The sequence below is a fragment of the Macaca fascicularis genome, chromosome 3 (assembly GCF_037993035.2).
Source record: "Macaca fascicularis isolate 582-1 chromosome 3, T2T-MFA8v1.1".
NCBI classification, from domain to species: Eukaryota; Metazoa; Chordata; class Mammalia; order Primates; family Cercopithecidae; genus Macaca; species Macaca fascicularis.
Genome location: NC_088377.1, coordinates 81,789,968 through 81,813,171, shown reverse-complemented (window position 1 = coordinate 81,813,171; position 23,204 = coordinate 81,789,968). Strand labels below are relative to the sequence as shown.

General features: G+C 39.0%; 1 protein-coding gene across 1 annotated transcript in view; it reads left to right on the top strand.

Annotated features, from left to right (window-relative positions):
• The window catches only part of ABCA13 (ATP binding cassette subfamily A member 13), a 410,641-nt gene that overhangs the window by 385,234 nt on the left and 2,203 nt on the right, over positions 1-23,204 (top strand). The window contains exons 45-46 of the mRNA XM_074036523.1: positions 21,340-21,445; positions 22,666-22,803. Coding sequence (XP_073892624.1) covers positions 21,340-21,445; positions 22,666-22,803 — 244 coding nt within the window. The remainder of the gene's footprint in view (positions 1-21,339; positions 21,446-22,665; positions 22,804-23,204) is intronic.

Sequence of the window (23,204 nt, the reverse complement as noted above, 5' to 3'; positions counted from 1 at the left end):
TCTATGATGCATCATCTCATGATTGTCCACATTTGACAAATGAAAGAAGTGAGCCTTCTACCTGTGGTGGAACTGTCTTTCAGCTGCAGCCAGTCTGACTCCAAGCTTGCAGGCCTGGTCACCGTTTCCGCTCCCCTCCTTCTGGAGCACATCCCAGAACCGTAAACATGAATGTGCAAACTCTCACTCATCTTCAATGGCGTCTGCACCAGCCGCTCTCTCGTTGACGTGTCTTTGGGCAAAATTTTAACATCTTTTCCATTCCTATTGAGACCTCATCACCCTACTCATTTAATAAATAATTTCTAATTTCCTGAGAGACACCTCTTGTCAGCTAGCTTTTTGATGGGCTCTCACAAAGTTTTTATTTCTTCATCATCCTTCTCTTTCTTTGTGTCTGTATCTGAGAAAGAAATCTGCTTCTTTATTAAGTGTTTTTCTTCTGTTTGATGATAATGTGATCAATTTCCCTTGGGATACCTTCTGTCAGTGGTTTTATTCTGCTTTATATCCTTGATCTTTTCACAGTCACGAGCAGTTAATAACAGAACATCAACCACATAGACTTAACCATATTCATCATTACTTGTAGTAAGAATCCAGAGGTAACTGATTATTGGCATTCCTTAAGAGGTCTTAGGCCTGAGAGTGTGGGTGTTCCCAAAGTGGCTGTTGTAGCTCCACCCAACATATCTATGTTCTAAGCAACAACTAAGAGAAGCAGAGAAAAGCAAAAAGAGTACATGCCAACTGTCTGTTCCCTCTTAAAGTAGCTTTCTGACAGAGTCCCACCCAGCAACTTGTACTTAGGTTTATTTGTCTAAGAAATGTTTGCTTTAGCTGGGCACTTTGCTACTTAAATGAGGTTGAGTTTCTGTTCCCAAGGAAGATAGGGATCATGGATGTGGAGTGGGAAGCCTGCAGCCTTACTTATTCACCTGACTGGATTCTTTTCCTCCATTGAGGGTGGGTCATTAGGTTGAGCAGTTGAGCTGAACAGACTCTTGGGCTTTCGATTTAAGATTGTTATATGCTATGAAAGAGCCCACTATGTAATAGAGATTCATGAGTTTATGTGTGAGCACATGATTTTGTGTGTGTGTGTGTGTGTGTGTGCGCGCGTGTGTGTGGCTCAGTTAACAGAGGAGAGCTGGAGTGGAGTGGCACTCACCTAATAGCCACGGGTGGCTAAAACTATCCTTTTGGCACTGAAGTTTTGTCCTAGGCAATTAGGGATGCATCCTCAAATCCCCTGCATGTCATAAATTGAGTACATAATGGTGCCCTGGTAGTGAGCTGCCTTTGTACTTGCAGACACTGAGCATATTCGTAACTCACCTGGAGGGAACCATTAACAGCTGCATGCAGCACCTATTTGCTTTTCTCCTCCCTTGAACCTGATTGACATAGGAGGCTTAAGTCTGACTTGGTAAAAACGCTCCTCTCATGGAGAGGAAATAAAGTATGCTTCGGAAGCACAGAGTTTACAATTTGAAATACTCCAGGTCAATTTATGGTTTTGGGGTGAGGGAGGATAAAGGGTGTTTATTTCGTTGTTGTTGTTTTTGTTTTCTTGTTTTTTTTTTTTTTAGACAGAGTTTTGCTCTTGTTGCCCAGGCTGGAGTACAAGTACAATGATGCAATCTCAGCTCACTACAACCTCTGTCTCTCGGGTTCAAGCAATTCTCCTGCCTTAACCTCCCAAGTAGCTGGGATTGCAGGCATGCGCCACTATGCCCAGCTAATTTTGTATTTTTAGTAGAGATAGGATTTCACCATGTTGGTCAGGCAGGTCTTGACCTCCTGACCTCAGGTTATCTGACCGCCTCGGTCTTCCAAAGTGCTGGGATTACCGGTGTGACTCAACGCACCGGCCTGTCTGTCTCCCTCCCTCCCTCCCTCCCTCCCTCCCTCCCTCCCTCCCTCCCTCCCTCCCTCCCTTCCTTCCTTCCTTCCTTCCTTCCTTCCTTCCTTCCTTCCTTCCTTCCTTCCTTCCTTCCTTCCTTCCTTCCTTTTTATATTTTATAAAGAAAACACAGCTTCAAATGATTTAAAGAAAATTGTTAAGATTATGAGAATTTACATTTCCTTGAGTTATCCACTGAAAACTTTGAGAACCAAGAATAAAAGTGGAAAAAAGTTCAAAGCATCCCATCATAGATGTGTTATATAGCCATCTAAGTTAAAATATAAATAATAGCCTAGAAGGGTTTGTTTGTGGATTTTTTTCCTAACAAAATGAAAGGAGGCAGAATGTTGTTTGAGCTCTCAAGCTACCACTGTCTGAATAGCTGCAAATTAATGTATCACCTCATGTGACACCATATGCTTTAGTGTGGCAACTTTGACTTAATACATCTATAAACCATTACTATAATCATAACATCTCAGATTAACATTGCATCACCATATAATGAAGTGGATCATTTAAAAGTGAGATAGATAATTCAGTCTGTTTATGTCATTTTTCACAAATGGGGAAGGAAGTTTGTACATGAGCACATAAAATAATTTCTGCCATGATGTGGAACTATGGAATGATGTGCTACTGAGTTATCTTTTTCTACATTTTACTTTAAAGCATGATATAATTCAGCTGCTGCTACTAACCACTGAACTAATTCTGTTTACTAGAAATGTTTTTATTAAGAGAGATAGTGCACCTTCATATCCTCAGCATGTTTCACCTCACCCGCTATGTGTAATTTGTCATCTCATTTGTTGTCACAGCATCATGTTGTATGAACACAGTATTGCTCTGACAAAATTAGCTGGGAAGAGTTTCTGATTCTCATGCCATTCTCGTGCTGGGCATTTTGGTTAGCTGCCTCTGGTCTTGGAAATTCAGGTCATGAACAGTATCACCCAGAGCTGTCACTTTACCAAAAGTAAACATTCGGCATTCATTTTCTAACATTTTCTGTAAGAACAACCAGAATGCTTTTCACTCACAATGAAGATGGAGAATAGAAGTGTTGGAGATATTTTTAGATGGCTGAAGTTGTTGGGGACTCAGACTCACATCATGAGTCCTGTTCATTCACACACGTTTATTGAGTAACCACTTTATTAGAGATGATGAAAATGTGATTTCTAATCTCAATAAACTCAGCATAGTGTCAGAGGCAGAAACATAACAATGAATGCAACACGATGTGACAATTATTCTAAGAGACTGGTGAACAAAATGCTGTGTTGTGCACCTCAGTTTAAACCTGCAAACATTACTGAATGTTTACACAGTGCCAGGGTCTTGGGATTGAGTGGGTAATAAGGCATGAACCCTGTAAGAACTGGGCTAGACACACAAATAAAAAAAAAATTACATAAGAAAGACCATTAGCGCCACAAGAAGGTTTCAAAGCCCATGAAGTAGGAGTTAGGAAGAGGAAGAATGCACATCCATTGTTTTAGGGGAAGGATTGGCACAGGTGGTTTTATGGGTGAGGAGGAATTTAAACCACGTGTATGCTTAGCCAGCTAATCAACTATGAGTGCATTAGAGGTAGTGGCACAGCGAAGAACAATGCAAACCATGTTTGAAACAGCTTGACTGCAAGTGGAATACAGGTGGAATCATGGGGCATACACTTGAAGAGAATCTTTGGGACCAAATCATGGGAAATACTAATTCTAAAGTTAAAAAAAAAAAAAGGCAAAATAATGGCAGAGCAAAGGGAAGCAAAAAGAAACAGGAGAATAACTGGCTTATTAAACAGAAATTTTTGTTCTCTAGCAGGAAGTTAAATAAGACAAACTGAAGTAAACTGTGACCAAGCACATGGAGAAGGCAGCATGGTACAGGAGATATTGGAGAACATGATAGTAGAACTTTACAGCCGGCTGATCTGAGCTTGAGAAAAGGAGGTGCCTTCGAGTTTGGGACACGGAAATATAGCGATGTCATTAGAGAAACAGAAGTTGGGTGGGCTGTGAGGGTGAGGAGGATTCTGGGTGTTGAGTATGTTCCTAGGGAAGCACTGATGGGCTGTTTGGAGAATTCCTATGAAGAAGGGCTGTTGATATTCATGTCCTTTTTGCTAAGGCAAGAAGCAGGAGAGAAAACTTAAAGTTGGGGGTGATTATTGCATATGGTTGAGACAGAGGTATAAGTAGCTGAACTCCTCACAGCTTTGAAGCAATATTCATAAACTCTGAAGTAAAGTGAGCTGAGCTCAGATTCATGCTGCTGCATTTATTTTAATTATTGCTGAACATAGGCAATTTGCCAAATGCTTTCTGTGTGTGGCCTTATTTAATCTTTATTACATAATGGCTATTGTTGTACCCACTTCACGATAAGGAAACCGAGACCTAAAGAATTTAAGCAGTTGGACCCAAAACAGAGTTAATGTTGAGAAAAGCAGTTTTCAAAAACTCAATTTCTTGACCTTAAGTTTCTTTTTTTTTTTTTTTTTCTTTTGAGACGGAGTCTCGCTCTTGTCGGCCGGGCTGGAGTGCAGTGGCTGGATCTCAGCTCACTGCAAGCTCCGCCTCCCGGGTTCCTGCCATTCTCCTGCCTCAGCCTCCCGAATAGCTGGGACTACAGGCGCCCGCCACCTCGCCTGGCTAGTTTTTTGTATTTTTTGTATTTTTTTTTTTTTTTTTTTGAGATGGAGTCTCGCGCTGTCACCCAGGCTGGAGTGCAGTGGCCGGATCTCAGCTCACTGCAAGCTCCGCCTCCCGGGTTTACGCCATTCTCCTGCCTCCACCTCCCGAGTAGCTGGGACTACAGGCGTCCGCCACCTCGGCCGGCTAGTTTTTTGTATTTTTTAGTAGAGACGGGGTTTCACCGTGTTAACCAGGATGGTCTCGATCTCCTGACCTCGTGATCCGCCCGTCTCGGCCTCCCAAAGTGCTGGGATTACAGGCTTGAGCCACCGTGCCCGGCCTTTGTATTTTTTTTAGTAGAGACGGGGTTTCACCGTGTTAACCAGGATGGTCTCCATCTCCTGACCTCGTGATCCGCCCGCCTCGGCCTCCCAGAGTGCTGGGATTACAGGCTTGAGCCACCGCGCCCGGCCGACCTTAAGTTTCTTATTCTTTCCATACCACTTCAATCATCTCAACCAACTTTATGTATAACTGACTAAAGAACAAAGCTTTGCTTCAAGTACATGTCATGGACACCTGTGTGATGAAACCTACACGCTTTACTCTTTGTTGAATTTATTTCCTGTGTATTTACTGAGAAAACAGACTATCTTCTTTTAAAAAGATGCACAGACTCCTCTTTGAAAATCTGGTTTGATGAAATAAAAGATATTTAGAGTAAGACTTTTACTAACTTACTACGTGTATAACTTGGAAAAAGTTAACATCTCTGGAGGTAGTCTTTTTCTTCAATGGAGATAATAATACATACTTTATAGTATTTTGAAAAGAAATGGAGGAATATACCAATCATTTTCTCACCTGTGTTAATCCATTTGCTGTTACTATAACAGAATACCAGAGACTGGATAGTTTATAAAGGACAGAGGTTCATTTAGTTAAGAATTCTGGAGGCTAGGAAGTCCTAGATTTGGTGGCTGCCTCTGGTCAGCTTCTGGTGAGGGTCTAGTGCTGCTGGAAAGCCTGGCAGAAGCACAGAAGTATAAGTGCAAGCTAAAAGAGACAAGCACAAGGGGTCAAGTTTGCTATGTAACAACCCACTTTAATGAGAACTAACCCAGTTCCCTGAGAACGAACCCAGTCTCTAAAGAACAGCATTAATCCCTTCATGGGGGAAGAGTCTCCATGACCCAAACACCTCCCACTTAGTCCTATGTCCCAATACTACCACATTGAGGAATTGAGGTTCCAGTACATGAACTTCTGGGGGACATGCTCAAACCATAGCACCACCTGAGCATGTTATGCTTTCTCTTTCCCCCGCTGTAAAGTTCTTTCCCAAGAAAAACACAAGACTAGTTTCTTCAGTTCTCTGCTCAACTGTCCCCTCTTCAGAGAGGTGTCCAGTATTGATTGTAATTATTCATAGAAGCAGAAGAATACCTGGATGTTACCTGACAACATGCCTACATAGGAATAAGACTGTTTTCCAGCTTTCCCTACAGCTACATGTGGCCAAAGAGTTATAGTAAGAAAAGATGTCCACAAGGTCAGGGATATGAATTTGCAAGGAGGGACATCCCTGATTCTTCCTTTCTTCCTTCCTTTTAATTTATGCAGAGGTGATGGCTACAGTTGAAGCAGCCATCTTGAGCCACGAGGAAATCTTAGCAATGGAGACCTGTGAAGCAGAGCAGTAATACAGAATGAGCCAAAGGAATGCTTTTTCTGCTCTGGCTGCCTGACTTCAGACTTTAAACATTAACATCCTTACTGTTTTGGGCTTTCTGTCACTGTACATGCATCTGAACAGACTAATATTCCCTGTGACATATTAAATATAGCATTAATTGATTTACTTAGAGGTTATTGTCTACCTCTGCCCAGTAGAATGTAAACTTTCTGAGGGTAAAACCTTTGCTTCTGTTTACTTCTGTATCCTTACCATTTGAAATAGTGCCTGGTACATAAATGTGCTCAACATATTTGTTGAACAAATGAATGAATGTATTAATAATGAATGTAAAAATTCCGGCCGGGCGCGGTGGCTCAAGCCTGTAATCCCAGCACTTTGGGAGGCCGAGGCGGGCGGATCACAAGGTCAGGAGATCGAGACCACAGTGAAACCCCGTCTCTACTAAAAATACAAAAAATTAGCCGGGCGTGGTGGCGGGCGCCTGTAGTCCCAGCTACTCAGGAGGCTGAGGCAGGAGAATGGCAGGAACCCGGGAGGCGGAGCTTGCAGTGAGCCGAGATCGCGCCACTGCACTCCAGCCTGGGCAACAGCGTGAGACTCCGTCTCAAAAAAAAAAAAAAAAAAAAATTCCTAGTACATGGCAGCTTTTTGCTTAATGGGAATTCCTTTCAGAATGCTGCAACTAGACTCTAAAAGACCAATCAGATGAGGCCACTCAAGCATTCAGCTTCTGCCTAGCTTAATGAACAACAACCACTACTAAGAACAATGACCAACCTCTTTGATGGAGACTTTTACTCTGATCCCATTTATCTTTAGGCAGGGTGAAGCCTGCTTTCTCTCAAAACAGTCTGCATTATTCATTATTAGTTTGCTGCTTTTCGAAACTGGACTCTGTCCGCCTTTGGCATCTCCACTAACAGAAACTATCAGGTATATGATTCAGGCCTAATTGCTGCCATGGCCTTGGCAATATTGTGCTGTCACCTTCTCTGCTGGATAGCCAGACTTAGCTCTGGTGTACACCGGCTTGCCAAGAATTAATGTGCATTGCAGACAGCAAAAATATGCCGTTCCAGAATCCAACTGTACACTATGGGATTATGATTTCCTATTGTAAATACAGCCAAGGCACAAGAAAACACAGCCTAACCAAGGAAATAGATTTCTTTATTCCAGGTTTAAAATGTATCAGGATTGGGATTTGGGAGAAGGTTTACTTACTCTGAGTTCAAACTATCAACCTAAAATGTGTGTGTGTGTGTATGTGTGTGTTGTGTGTGTGTGTGTGTATTTTCAAATGCACCAGCCCAGAACATTTCTTTGTTTCATAGTTATCTTACAAATTTTATTTTTTCATTCCATTTTGATAAAAGGACAAAAAAATTCCTAAAGCATCAGTTACATTTTGGTAAAAAAACGTGCTGCAAAGTCTGTAAAAACTCAGTGGCTTAAAAAATCTTCATTTGCCCTCAAGAACCCGCAGGTTTTATGGAGATGGGCTGGCCTGGGCTGGATTTGTTCACCTGTCCCTTGTCATCCTGGTATTGGTGTCTGGAATGTTGAGGCACCAGAATGGACAGGCCAAGCTTCACAAGCATGAATCAAGTCTCTGGTCACATCACAGCTACTAATGTCCTTTTAGCCGAATCAAGTCACATGGCTAGCCCAAAATAAACGGGTAGGAAGGTAGTCCCACCCATAGTGGAAGAACACTACATATAGCTACATGGCAAAGGACACAGACGTAGGAATGAGAAGAATTGGGGCCATATTTATAATCTACTGCAATCTCCAAGCATTTTTACCAATTTTAAAAATTATTATTATCTATTTCTTGGTCATTTTTGTTCTACTTTTCCTTTTAGGAGAGTTTCCTAGATTTAAAATTTTTATGTGTTTTGAAGATCTTTTTGTTTTTAGATTACTACTCTAAATATTTTATATAATATCCTGTCAATATTTCAAGGATAAAATGTCTTTTATTACTTTTTTAAAAAACTTTTGGTTTTAGGGGTACATGTGTGGATTTCTTATACAGGTAAATTTCATGTCATGGGTGTTTCGTGTACAGGTTATTTCATCACCCAGGTAATACACATAGCATCCTATAGGTAGTTAGTTTCTTAATCCTCATTCTCCTCTCATCCTCCACCCTCAAGTAGGCTCCAGTTTCTTTTTTTGTGTGTTTGTGTGTGTGTGTGTGTGTGTGTCCAGCATTTATTTCCTCTTGATTTTCTTTTCTTTTTTTTTTTTATTGTTGTACTTTAAGTTCTAGGGTACATGTGCACAACATGCAAGTTTGTTACATATGTATACATGTGCCATGTTGGTGTGCTGCACCCATTAACTCGTCATTTACATTAGGTGTATCTCCTAATGCTATCCAGTTTCTATTATTCCTTTCTTTGTGTTCATGCATACTCGTTTAGCTTCCACATGTAAGTGTGAACATGTGGTATCTGATTTTCTGTTTCTGCAGCAGTTCAGTTAGGTTAATGGGCCCCAGTTCCATCCATGTTGCTGCAGAAGACATGATCCTGTTCTTTTTTTGACTGCACAGTATTCCGTGGTATATATGTACTACATTTTCATTATTTAGTTGATGGTCATTTAGGTTGATTCCATGTCTTTGCTATCATGAATAGGTGCTGCAACAAACATATACATGCATGTGTCTTTAAGGTGAAATGATTTGTATTCCTTTGGGTATATACCCAATAATGGGATTACTGGGTTGAATGGCAGCTCTGTTTTAAGTTTTTGGGAAGTCACCAAACCGCTTTCCACAGTGGCTGAACTAATTTACATTCCCACCAACAGTGGATAGGCATTCCCATTTCTCTACAGCCTTGCCAGCGTGTTATCTTTTTTTTCTTTTTAATAATAGCCATCCTGACTGGTATGAAATAGTATTTCACTGTGGGTTTGATTTGCACTCCTCTGATGATTAGCAATGATGAGTGTTTTTTTCATATGTTTGTTGGCTGCTTGTAGATCTTCTTTTCAGAAGTGTCTGTTCATATCTTTTGCCCATTTTTTAATGGGGTTATTTGTTTTTCGCTTGTTAAGTTCCTTATAGATTCTGTATATTAGACCTTTGTTGGGTGCATAGTTTGGAAATATTTTCTCTCATTCTGTGGGTTGTCTTTTTATTTTTTACTCTGTTGATAGTTTCTTTTGCTTTGCAAAAGCCCTTCAGTTTAATTAGGTCTCACTTGTCAGTTTTTATTTTTGTTGGAATTGCTTTTGAGGACTTAGTCATAAATTCTCTATCAAGGTTGATGTTCAGAATGATTCTTAGATTTTCTGCTGTGTTTTTTTTTCTTTTCTTTTCTTTTTTTTTTTTTTTAGTTTGTAGTCTTATATTTAAATCTTTAGTTCACTCTAATTTTTATACGTGGTAAAAGATGTAGGTCCAGTTTCATTCTTTTGCATATGGCTAGCCACTTATCCCAGCACTATTTATTAAATAGGTAGTCCTTTCCCCCATTGTTTATTTTTGTCAACTTTGCTAAAGATTAGATAGTTGTAGGTGTACAATTTTATTTCTGGATTCTCTATTCTTTTCCATTGGTCTATGTGTCTGTTTTTGTACCAGTACCATGATGTTTTGGTTATTGTAGCCTTATAGCACAGTTTGAATTCAGATAATGTAATGGCTCCAGCTTTGTTCTTTTTTATTAAGATTGCTTTAACTATTGGAGCTTTTTCTTTCTTTTTATTTTTTTTGGTTCCATATGAGTTATAGAATAGTGCTCTTTGGCTATTTTTATATGGGTTTATTTGTCTTTATTATTTAGTTGAGATATATATCTATATCTCTATCTTCTGGATGCCAATTTCTTATCAGGTGAATTTTTCCCATTTTGTGGGCTGTCTTTTCATACTTCAGATATTGCCCTTGAAAGCACAAACGTGTTTAATTTTGTTAATACTTAATTAATCTTTTTTTTTCTTTTGTTGTTCGTGATTTTTGTGTCATATCCAAGGATTCATTGCCAAATCCAAGGTCATGAAGATTTACCCCCAGGTGTTTTTTCTAAATGTTTTATAGTTTTAGCACTTGCATTTAAGTCTTTGATTCATCTTTAGTAATTTTTTTTTTTTTGTATTAACTGTGTGTGAGGTAGGGTCCCAACTTCATTTATTTACATGTGGTACTCACAATAGTATATACCTGTAGATCAGTAAAATAGATTTCAGAGTCCAGGAGTAAACCCTGGGCTTTATGGTCAACTGATTTTTGCAAGGGTGCTAAGAACATTTGATGTTGAAAAGATTATTCAGACATTTTGGTGTATGTGCTTGGCTGAGGAGTCAATGGGGTGAATAGGATTTTTGAATAGTCTTTTCAACAAGTGGTGCTGGGAGAACTAGACAGTCACATGCAAAAGAATCAAGTTGGGCCCCTACCTCTCACACAGTTAATGCAAAAAAGTTACTGAAGGTGAATGAATAACTTAAATGTAAATGCTAAAACTGTAAAACTCTTAGAAAAAACCATAGGGATAAATCTTCATGACCTTGAAATTGTCAGTGGATTCTCAGATATGACACCAAAAACACAACAAACAACAAAAGACAAAAAGCAAATGAATTGCCATCAAAATAAAAAATGTTTACGCTTTAAATGACACTATCAAAAGTGTGAAAAGACAACAGAATGGGGAAAATTTACCTGATAAGAAACTGGCATCCAGAAGAGAGATGGCTGTAGATACATATCTCAACTCAATAATAAAAAGATAAGTAAACCAATATGGAATGTCCAAAGGCACTCAAATTCATAAAACAAGTACTTCTAGAACTATGAAAAGACTTAGACAGCCACATAATAATACTGGGGGACTTCAACACCCCACTGACAGCATTAGACAGATAATTGAGGCAGAAAACTAACAAAGAAATTCCAGATTTAACTTTGACACTTGACAAATTGGACCTAATAAGCATCCACAAACTACTTTACCCATCAACCACAGAATGTACATTCTTCTCATCTGCTCATGGAACATACTCTAAAATCGACCACATGCTCAGCCATAAAGCCAGTCTCAATAAGTTAAAAAAATTGAAATCTTGAACCACAGTGGAATATAAAAAATAAAAATCAGGCTGGGTGCAGTAGCTCACCCCTGTAATCCCAGCACTTTCAGAGGCCGAGGTGGGTGGATCTCTTGAGGCAAGGAATTTGAGACTAGCCTGGCCAACATGGTGAAACTCTGTCTCTACTAAAAAAAAAAAAAAAAGATTAGTGTGGTGGCACACACCTATAATCCCAGCTACTTGGGAGGTTGAGGCAGGAGAATCGCCTTAACCCAGGATATGGAGATTGCAGTGAGCCAAGATTGCACCGCTGCACTACAGCCTGGGTGACAGAGTGAGTGAGACACTTCTCTTTCATAGATAGATGGATAGACGACAGATAGATGTAAATAAAAGAAAAATCAATACCAAGATTTCTCAAAACCACACAATTACATGGAAATTAAACAACTTGCTCCTGAATGACTTCTGGGTAAACAAAAAATTAATGACTTTTGAATGATAAACAAACCTTGCATTTCTAGAATAAATCTCACTTGATCATGATGTCTAATTTTTTTCAATGTTACTGGATTTAATTTTCTAGTATTGTGTTGAGGATTTTTGTGTTCATATTCTTAAGAGATATTGGTCTGTAATGTTCCTTTCTTTTCAGATTGTGTGTGTGTGGTGTCTTTGGTTTTGGTATTGTGGTAATACTGGCCTCAAAGAATGAGATGGAAAGTGTTCCTCCACTTCCATTTTTTAAACACATTTGTGAAAAATTGGTATTATTTCTTAAAACATTTGGTTTACCAGTGAAACCATCAAGGATGGCTTGTTTTTGTAAGGTCAGCAATAATGCTTTCTCTTTCATTTCTGATACTAGTAATTTGAATCATCTCTCTTTTTAAGAAAAAAAAGAGACCAAGAAAGGTCAATTATGCTAAATATTTGTGAAATTTGTTGATTTTTTTCATAGTCATATTCCATATGGCATTCCAAATTTCCACAGTCAACTTTAGTTTCGTTTTTCTCTATTGTTTTTATATTCTTGATTTTATCAATATCCACTCTAACTTTATTATTCCCTGTCTTCTTGCTTTAGGTTTAGTTTGCTTTTCTTTTTCCAGTCTCCTAAGATATACAGTTGAGTGTTATTTTGTAATTTTTCTTACATTTTAATGTAAGTATTATTACTATAAATGTTTCTCCAAGCACTGCTTTAGCTACATCTCATGAGTTTTGGAATGTTGTCCCTTCATTTCCATTCATCTCAAAGTATTTTATAAGGTAACTTGGGATTGCTTCTGCCTGGTTGTTTTACCCACACCCAGCTGGTAAGATTCACTGATTGCTGTATTGTTTTCAACAATATCATGGGCATAAATTGTTCTACATATAAATCTCGTCAAATTTAGGCTCTGTTAAAGGGCTCCTTCCTGAGACCAGTGTTTGAGATTTGTTTTAATCACAAATTTGCCACTGGGAGGGCTCCTTCCGGTGGTCTCCCTTGTTCTCTCTGGTAAATTAGACAGCCTATAGTTTAGCCTGTATCTCCAATGAATTGATCAATCTCCCAATTGCCTTTAACCACAGCTTCCAGTTATTAAGAACACCCTTATGGTTGAACTTCTCCACATTTTGTTGCAAAAAAAACAAAAACAAAAAACAAACAAAAATAAACACCAAGAAAAAACTAAACAACAACAAAACAGTTCCTTTGGGGATAGATTAACAGCAAAATAGTTCCTTTGGGGATAGATTAGCAGTTATCTGTTTATGGCTTGCTTCTTTAGAGGCAAGGAAACATACATGAGCCACATCTCTGGAGCTAGAAATGGGAGCAATGTCATGTTTCTTTCTGAATGGCGCTCCCACTTTAGGAGCTGAACACTCATTGGAGAGGGAGGACAGTGACCTCAGATTCTCTCAGCTTGCTTCTCCCATTGTGGAAACCCCACACCATAATATGAGGCAAGAACAAGGGGGACCCCAATATTCTCAGCAATGCTGTTCTTAAAGCCTCTGTCTAATGAGCGTCTGTCTAATGAGGTAGAGCTGGGTAAAAAAAGGGCACCATCACCTCATCTGTACTCACTGGCAGCTTAACCTCATGAACATGTAGCTGGGGCCAGGATGAGAGGGGGAGACAGCTCCCTCACGGAGAGCTAAGGTGGGAGGGAGCCCTGTGTTCTTGGATGCAGCAGCCTGGAGTGAAGTTTCCATTTCCCTGAGCTGGGAGACAGGAGAAGAGTAGATTTGGTTTTAAATGCCACAGACTATTACTGTTCTTACTCAGTTTTAGTAGACTTCCTTGAATAACTGTATTTTTTATCTTGCTGTATACAGAAAAATACCATTTTGGAGACTTTATTGCTTTTTAAAAAATAATTTTTAGCAGTCTTACTGGGAAATGAGTCTGCAGAACTCCTCATACTGTCCTGATGGAAGTCTTGGCTAAATTCTTTCAAAGACATCTATTTATGCCTGCTTCATGCCGGTATTGTACCTACACCTGAAGTGACTGTGCCCATAAAATTTGGAGTCTAGGTCTATTGTTTTTGAGTTCAATTTTAACATCTATATTGACTTTTTACGACCCCTGCTTTCTTCTCATTATTGTAAACATTTAGAGTATTAATTTTATTGTGTACAGAGGCATATTTGAATAATTAAAGGGCAAGCACCAGCCTTTTGAGAAGACTTTATCAATCACTCCAGCACAATTGTTCACAAAGCAAGGAATCAACTGCCTCCCATATAGGCACCCCCCAACCATAACGTGGAGAAGCTGATCCCAGTTAGTACTTTTTTTGTTATAGCTCCTCTAGTTTGTACTTAGTGTTTGAAAGGATCCAGAGTAACATGGAAAAGATTCACTGTCTTCATTAACTTTCATAACTCAGCTGTCCCTTGGGTCTTTCCTGCCCATGGGAGATATAGGAAAATGTGCCTGATTTCATGCCAGGGGGTCCAGGACCCTTGTCTCAAGGGTTCTATGAACTCCTGGTGAGTCAGAGGCCTGCGTGCCCTACCCTGTCTTTGAACCTGAGCAGTCCTGCCTGGGCATGTGCTTCAGTGCCTGGGGAGCCAGCCACGTATCACTACTCCCCCCCAACCATACACCCAAATGTATCAATAATTCCATGAATTTGGTAATTTTCCAACATTTTTGAATGGTAGGCCTGAAGAGAGAAATAATTGGGGATCCTTGGGCTGTCCATCCACCTGGCCCCTCCCTGCATCCTCAGCTGTTTCCCCTCTTGTGCCCCTGGCTGCCAGGGTGCTGTCCTTACCCAGGCATCCAGTTGGAAAGTTCCAGGCACATTTTGGCCCAGAGTATCTTACCCAGCACATGGCTTATCAAAGCCTTTTCTTAACAATGGGAGAGAGGTTGCACCCTTAAGCAGTTCTTCTCTGTTAAGGCAATTATGCATTTTTTTTCTTATTATTACATTATTTATTTAAGAGCCATATTACATGAGATCTGACGGGAGACCATACAGGTTATTTGCAAAGCCTTTGAAAATGAACTCAGAAGAAATTTAATCCACTCTCCCAAGGGAACCATGTCCCCACAAAAACTTAAAACAGCAGCAAAACAGAATAGAGAGGGTTTGCTTGTGTGCCTGCAGCAGAGCACGCCCTCCCTTATGGAAACACTTACAAAGCTGCCATCTTTGCACAGATGGTGGCTGAGTGGGGTGCTGGCTTTGAAGGCTCCCTGTTTAAATACTGGCGTTTTCCTCCTCAGGTCTCACCCATGAAGTACTGCAGGCTTCTCTATGGGCAGCACTCATCAAGCCAGAAAGTAGCATGGCTTCTTTTATGGGGTGTTTTCTTTATTATGTTCATAAAGCAATAAACAAAAACAGAAAAACAAACAAACAAAAAAACTCAAACAAACAACAAACAAACAAACAAACAAAAAACAGAGAGAAAGAAAAGAAAATCAGGAAGAAAATGACTACTTTAGCTCTCTTGGCCTCTCAAGGTGACTGGTGTGAGAACAGCTTGGTGGCTGAGGACAGAAAATCACATATATGATTTATTTCAACAATAACAGAATTTTAGGCACTCCTTTACACTCCAAGCAAAACTTGTCTGCTGCTACTCATAGTGGAAATCATGTGTAAGAATTTCAACTTCATGGATGATCATTTATTTCCCAACATTTTCTTTAAAAGTGTGGGGGAAAGAAATGCTTCCTTGTCAAGTTTGAGGAATAGAGCAAACCACTCTTGCAATATTGTCAGCTGTAAATGGCATCTTTTGTTTATCTAGACTCTAGGGTATTTCTGAAATGAAGGGAAATGTTCAGAGATCATTAAAAATGCAAGAGGCCACATAAGGGACTGAGTCATATAGCTGTCACCTCACCACCTTGGAAACAAAATGCTCTATCATGTTTGTTTAGCTCGTGACAATGATATAATGCTGGAGATGAGGCTATGTAATTTTTTTGTCCTGCTGACTTGGCTATTGTTCCTTATTTTAAAATGATCCCTTTTGATTACTCTAAAGAAGAAAGGAAAAAAAATAGATATACATTTTGCTGTTCAGTTAAGGAAGAAATATTGTTTTCATTACACCAAAGCCTAACAAGGAATTTAATTCACTCATTACTCCATTAAATATGAACTGGGCATCTGCAGGGGTGTTAGAGTCAGTAGCAGAAGGGTTTATGTGTCCTGTGTTCTTGGAGCTCTACTGTAACAACTGATGGCATTGAATGTACCATACACCTGCATGTACGTGGGAAGGGCTTTCAGAGCCAGAAGAGGGCCTTGCACAAGTGAGTGCTGAATTAGTACTGAATGGATGGAGGAAAGGAGATCTGGTTGTGGGTAGCATGAAGGACACTCTTAGATGGGAAGTCAGAGAGGAAGGCATTAGTTACATCATGGAGAGCCTCGTGGACAAGCTGAAGAGTTCGATATTGAGTCATTGTCTTTCAGACCTGAAGTTAACATGGCCTCCAGAGTTCTGAAACAGTTCTGTTGGCCTTTCCTAGAGGTGACATTGACCCAACCACTTTAATCTGGATCTATGACTGGTGGAGTCATTTAAGAAAGTGACACGTCCAGCCACAGAGAGCAATGTTTATGGAGTGATGCATATTAGCATGAATCAAGCTTCTTTTTTTATTGTGAAGCTGTGTCATCTCCCTATATTGTCTTTAAACTCAGAAGCATATTGAAGCTCTTTTCAAAGAGGGTTTCTTCTCCAAGAGGAATGTGGTTGCCAGCTGCCAAACACTGTTTTGTTGTTGTTGTTATTTGTCAAGGTCTCTCTTTATGTTAATACCTTGGGTCTATAATCCTCACGGCCATTCTGATTTGCATATGCAATGATTGAAAAATGGTCCAAATCAAACTTAACTGAAGTTGAAATAATAAAGGTGCTTGCAATGAAGGGACATGGTTGTGAAGTAAGCCCCATGGTCTCAGCTCTGCCAGTTAATAAGCTGAGTGACAAAGAAAAAATCCCCTGATCTCTTTGGGTCTCAAATTTTTGCATTTTATAGAGAGGAACTGGTATCTGTTCCAGTCCGTGTACAGGTGTGATAAGAGTAAAATGAAATTATTGATGTGAAAGTATTAATATAAAGGATGTAAGAGCATTAACGATTAGATGAGATCCTGCTTCAGGCTGGAGTTTTGAGGTTAAGTGCTCAGCATTGGAACTGTAACTCCCTCCATTCCCTTGGAGTTGCGTGACCAGAACAAGTTATGTAGCTTCTCTGAGATCCACCTCACTTCTGTAAATCAGAGGCAGAGATAGCAACATCAGTATTTTGTGGGGATTCATTGGGATAATGTGTTTGGTGCCTCGCTCACAGAGGATGCAGGTCAGAGCACATGTCCTCAGTCTTCTCTCTTGGTTTCCTTTTCTTTCCAGTGGGTAATCATGAGGACTGAGATTACGATGAGGAAGTTTCTATTAATAATACAGAGATGCCAGCTACACATCAAGTGCTCACATAAATGTTTGCATCCTGCTGTTTGCTCAGCCATTCTTCATCAGTGCCACCCTCTCCTCCTCTCCTCATCCAAAGGCAACCTATTACAATTCAGTAGCTGAGGACAGATCGCTGGAATTTGGTACTTTGTTGAGGTACCAACCCACGAGGAGTGGGGTGTGGTGTGGTGAGGCAGGAAGATGAGAATTAGGGACCAATGTAGTCTGAGGCAGCGGGGGCCCCATATTCCACAGTCAGTGCTGTAACACTTGTGCTGGATGAGAGTTTACCGTGAGACCACAGGAGTCCTGGTCCCCCTCTGCTCTCTGCTCTCGCCCTGTGGTGGATTAGGGAGAAGTCGTCTTTAAAGGTATTTCTACTCAGATATGTGTAGGGAAGGGCACATGTATGGGGTTGTGGATATGAGTGTGAATAGACTCTTCATGGGGCAGATGATGGAAATCAGTGGGCATATATCTATAAACACATAATACAAATATTGCATATTTCATGAATCCTGTTCTTTTCTAAAGTCTAAGATTAGCTTCTATACCAAAAATAATTTTATGCGTTTAATTTTTAGAGGCACTGTGACAAAAAGTTCCTAAATAAATGATTTTTAAAATCAGAAACTGAAATACAGTTGTAGAGTAAGAGACATTAGTATGTTCCTTTAATTCTCTTAGAAGCCATGTATATATTTTTTTTCTAATGATAAAGTTATATGTGCTCATTATTTTAGAATTCAGAATAGTATAAGGAAAAAAAACCTAACAGTCATATGATTGTTTCTTGTCCAGATAACATTCCCGAATTTATTTCAGTCTGACTGTAAATATATGCAAACATATTTACATCATTAATGTAACACTGAGTCTATGATTTTCTATTTTGCACTTCATGTTATATAATAGCCATTTCTCTTCATTAAGTATTATTTGTAGAGATTTTTAATAGATGAGGCTGAAATCAATGAATTTGTTATATATCATGACTTTTAATTTGGGGGGAAGGAGGTTTATAAGAGGAGCCTTAAGCCCAGGAATGCAAAGCTTTATAGGCACTTGGTACAACTTGACAAGTGATTTTTCAGAAATGTCTCTGCAGGTGCATTGCCACCTCTTTTGTTCTGCTCTTGAAGTGTCTGACCTTCAAAATATATGTGTGTATGTTTTTTCTTCCACTCATGTATTACTCCTGCTTCTCTTTTAGCATTAATTAATATATTACATTTAATGTCTGTGGTTCCAGAATGTTGTACCTCAAAAAATTGTAGAATATTTCTTATAAGCATCTTTACCTACAGATAATCCTATTTATTTATCTCTGTTTAATCACCGATTATACAAATAATGTGGACATAATGTGTTATCTAGAAGTGTTAGATCAATGAGTGAACATAGAAATAAATGACTCCTTGGCTATTTTGCAACCTTTTATTCTGTGGAAGTATGTAAATCAAATAAATCCTTCAGGGAATTTCGATTATTGACATAACTGTGTATGTTATAGACAGAAATGAAAAAGTCCAGCTAATGTTAATTAGGTATTTACATCATAATGAATTTAATAATCTTCAAAGAGTGTCTGAGTTGTTGAAGGTGCCATGCTTTTATATTTTTATGTTTAGAAGTCTTTTTAACTGTTAACTGTTTTAGAGAGATCCTGAGTAACCTATTTCAACCTATTTCCTATCTATTTCAGGCATATTTTCTCTAGAGTGTTTCTATTTTGGAAGAATGGTATCATTTACTTTTTGTTTAATTTTTGCGTAATTTTTCTTTTTGTATAATTCATATTCTTCCCAATAAAGTTGGAATTCTTTTAGTTCAAATGAAACTTTAATTTGAAAGAATTTTAATTATTAATATGCATATGTGCTTATAGAGAATTTATTAGATAATTATTGGAAATTAGCATGAAATTTTCAAAATTCATTAACAAAATATACCCATAGGGCTGCAATTTCTACTAATGGTGAAAATGAATCCTAATATGCATAAGAACATACAGCCGTCTCTGTGCCACTGTCTCCTCATACCAATTGTATTTTTATTTAGTGCTTCCTATTCATGTTTGAATTGTTTTATCTGCTTTTATCTAAGTTCTCCCTAAATAGTAGGCTTCTTCACTCCAAGACGAACATTCTTCTGTTCTGGTCATATTCTGAATAGATCCTAAATTTCACTGCTTATTTATCTACTTATTTACACAGTGCCAGACATTGTTGCAAGTAATTTGCAAGAATTAATTCAGTCAGTCCTCTCACAACCTTATTAGGCAGATACTATAATTAATCTATTTACTAGGTGAGGCAACTGAGGTTAGAAAATTTACCAGACTTTCCAGGGTCACACAACTAGTATGTGGAGGAGCTGGACTCAACCTCAGTAGCGCAAATACTACATTTTGTCATGCCATCAGAATCATTAATAAACATGAGACCAGAAACACATCTCCATGCAACACATCCCCTCTGCCCTGGAACACAACATTATGCCCACACAGCGCTGAGAGCTCTCCCAGGAGCATTTACAAAGCTCCAGTGACATGGTGCTTCACCTTGGGAAGTCCCTTCAACCACCTGGGCCTCAATCCCTTCTTTTCATGAAACGCTGACAAATACACCCACTTTGGGGGATTTGGTGAAGACACAGTGGGTTGATTGTGTTATTCAACAGCACAGCTTGTAACATACTGCTGAGAAGAGGGATGACCATAGAATATATTCCTCTTGTACCAACCCAATGTGTTGGCCTTTAACAATTCTGAGAGATAGCCAAATAGAAATGTTAGAGAGGTGCTTGTCTGTATGCTTTTATGTATATTTTATCAGTGTCCTCACCAACCTCTCAGCCATGTGAAGATTAGAAACCATCAACTGGAATGATGGGAGGCTACTGTGGCCATGCCCAGACCTCATGGGGAAGTGACATCTGACAGCCTGAAATTAAGGCAGGAGGACAGGAAAACAGAACCCCAGGGCAAAGAGCTCCATCGGTGCTCACAAGGGTGATCTATGTCACTGACACAAGGTCACATTGTCTTGGGTCCCCTGTCTTAAACAGATAGACTTGAAAAATAATTTGACCATAAATCTATTAGGGATCAGCCTCATTTAGGGAAAATTTACTTAAGTGTAACACGTTTTCCCCGAGCAATGCTTTGTAAATGAGATGAGTACGATTACTAAGACAGGGCATGCCATTTGTTCATTCTTCATTCATTAAACTAATATTTACCAGTGCTAGGTACTAGGTAATCATACTGTGCTTGGTACTTAGAAAAGATGCTTCAGTGAACAAAATGGACAGAGATTTTAGTCATCAGAGTATATTCATGTATTTGTCTTTTATTGAACAGATTTTTATTGGGATGCTATGACGTGCCCAACACCACATGAGATAAGGGAGTAGAATAATTCATATAGTTTTTGGAGAACTCCTACATTACTGGAGATTGCTATTTGAGGTTACCTTAGGGTGTGAGTATGAGCTCATGTCTTGTTGATGGGACACCAGTGGAACTACTGTCTATAACTCTACAGTGTGAGGAACAGAGCCCCTTAGGCAGGAGACTTCCTTTGCAGTCATAGGGCCTGTCCACCTAGGCTGGGTTGAAGTATAATTGTGGTAACTTTTTTATGTAACAAACAAACAAGTGCCTGGTAATTACATATGCAATCCCTTTCATCTTATCCCTGCCAAATTTTAATCAGTACAGACCTTGAAGCAATAAGGCCAACAATCATGCTTCCCAGGGCCAGTTTCCAGCCCAGCTTCCCACTTCCACTAACTCAGGACTTTGCTTTCACCGTTTGCGTTTTCATCTTCCCTCTTTTATTGACTGGGTGTTGATTCTGGGACTTGCTGATAATTTTTTTAAGGTAAATCAGTGTCTGTCAATATAAATGAAAAACAATTAACTGTGTAATTGACTTAACTATTAATTTCTGTGTCTTATATTGAGAATCCAAACTCTCAACAATTTGGAGTAGTTACTTCCTTTTTCTGCCTCTGTGTGAAAATGGACTTAGAATTTACTCGTCTTAGGTCAATATGATAATAATCTTGTTTTTATTTTATTTAACTCTCAGGTTTGGTGATGGTTATACAGTCAAAGTTTGGCTCTGTAAGGAAGCAAATCAACATTGCACTGTTTCTGATCACTTGAAGCTTTATTTTCCAGGAATTCAGTTCAAGGTAGTGCAAATATCCTGTATTATTTCTTTCTTTTCAGCTAAAAAAGCTAATAAACGTACCTGTCTTTTTCTGTTTTTATTCTATGCTGTTATAAGATACTACTTGTTACCTTAGTCACATTGCAAAGTATAGACCCTGCCTCCCTACCAAAAATAGCATGGATAGCTGATATTGCTTGACCACTCTGAAGAGTGACAAGCCTGCTTAATTGCTTGCTGGATTGGCCAGAGCAGCCTGTGATTACATATCACGCCTCTTATCTGTGGGCCTAAGTCCACTGCATAGCTCATCTTCTTCAGCATAGAAGATTGCAAAAGCTAATCTCTTCCATATATTTGCTGTAGGGTTTATAGGCTTGATGGTTTCCGCATTGCTTCACAGAAAGAGCACTGTGCTTGAGATCCCAATCCTCTACGAACTTGCTATCATCAAGTATGGTCACTGAGCCAGCAGCATCTTCATTACCTGGGACCTCTTAGACGTGCAGAATCACAGGCCCCAACCTATTGAATGGGAATCTGCATTTTAACAAGGTGACCCGGCGATTCCTATGAACACTAAAGTTTGAGAAGCACTGTCTAAAAATCTCTTGGGTAACTGCCGGATGCTGGTTCATTATAACTTCTAGCAGGTTGTAGTCCATAAAGTAGTTATGTTCTATTTATTTCAACAACTGTCATTTAGTGAAATCCTACTATGACAGAAGCATGCTGTGTGAGACTGTCATTCTTGCTCAATTATGACTCTGAGCTACTCTATAAAACAGATATAATTATCTCCATTGGCATACATGAAGACAAAGATCAGAGGTTTAAATGTCTTCCCAAGAGTTGCTCAGCTAATGATGAGAACAGTGAGAGACAAGCCCAAGTCCCAGTGTAAAACTCAGGGCTCCTCCATCCATCTCTCTTAGGCCATGTTAAATCACTACATTTCAAATATCTTTGGGCATCTTATGATTCCTTAAACAGGGCTTCCCCATGCTATTGCAAGGTTGGGGCATATCAGGGGGCAGAACAGCAATGCCACTCAGTTGAATGTCATTTGTCAAATATACCCTATGAAAAATTGTCATCAATAGGCATCCATTGGAGACTCACAAAATTATTTGTGTAGGTTGAGAAAACATAACTGAATTTATTTGCCAATTAAATGTAGTATGATCAATTTTGTTTAATAATGCTAATTATATGATACTTTTTTTTTTCTTTTGCTTTTAGGGACAGCACCTGAATTTGTTAGAATATCATGTGCCAAAAAGATGGGGATGCCTAGCTGACTTGTTCAAAGTTATAGAGAACAATAAAACCTTCTTGAATATTAAGCATTATACCATTAACCAAACCACTTTGGAGCAGGTATAGTATCTTGAATGATTCAGGAGGTTGCATTTTGGTCTTTTCATCAGACCTAATCTAGCCAATTTTAAAATTAATCGAATTGCTTCAATTTATCACTTTATTCATTTCATCTTTTTAAATTTTATAAAATTAGGATAAGGATGGTGTCAGAAAGTTTGTTTATTGTATACCTTTCTACTTAAGATAGATATTCAGTAGAGTTTCAATTTGTTCATGATTATGTTGGGCATTCAACAAATTAAATCATGTCACGTTAACCTTCCTTTCTCCATCTTACTCAGCCCCACGAGACTTGTCAGGGCAGCTCCACTGTAATCAAATGATAGTTAACTTCTGGGGAGACAAAAAGCATTTCATTTACCAAGAGTACCAGAAATATAAAAATACATCACAACATC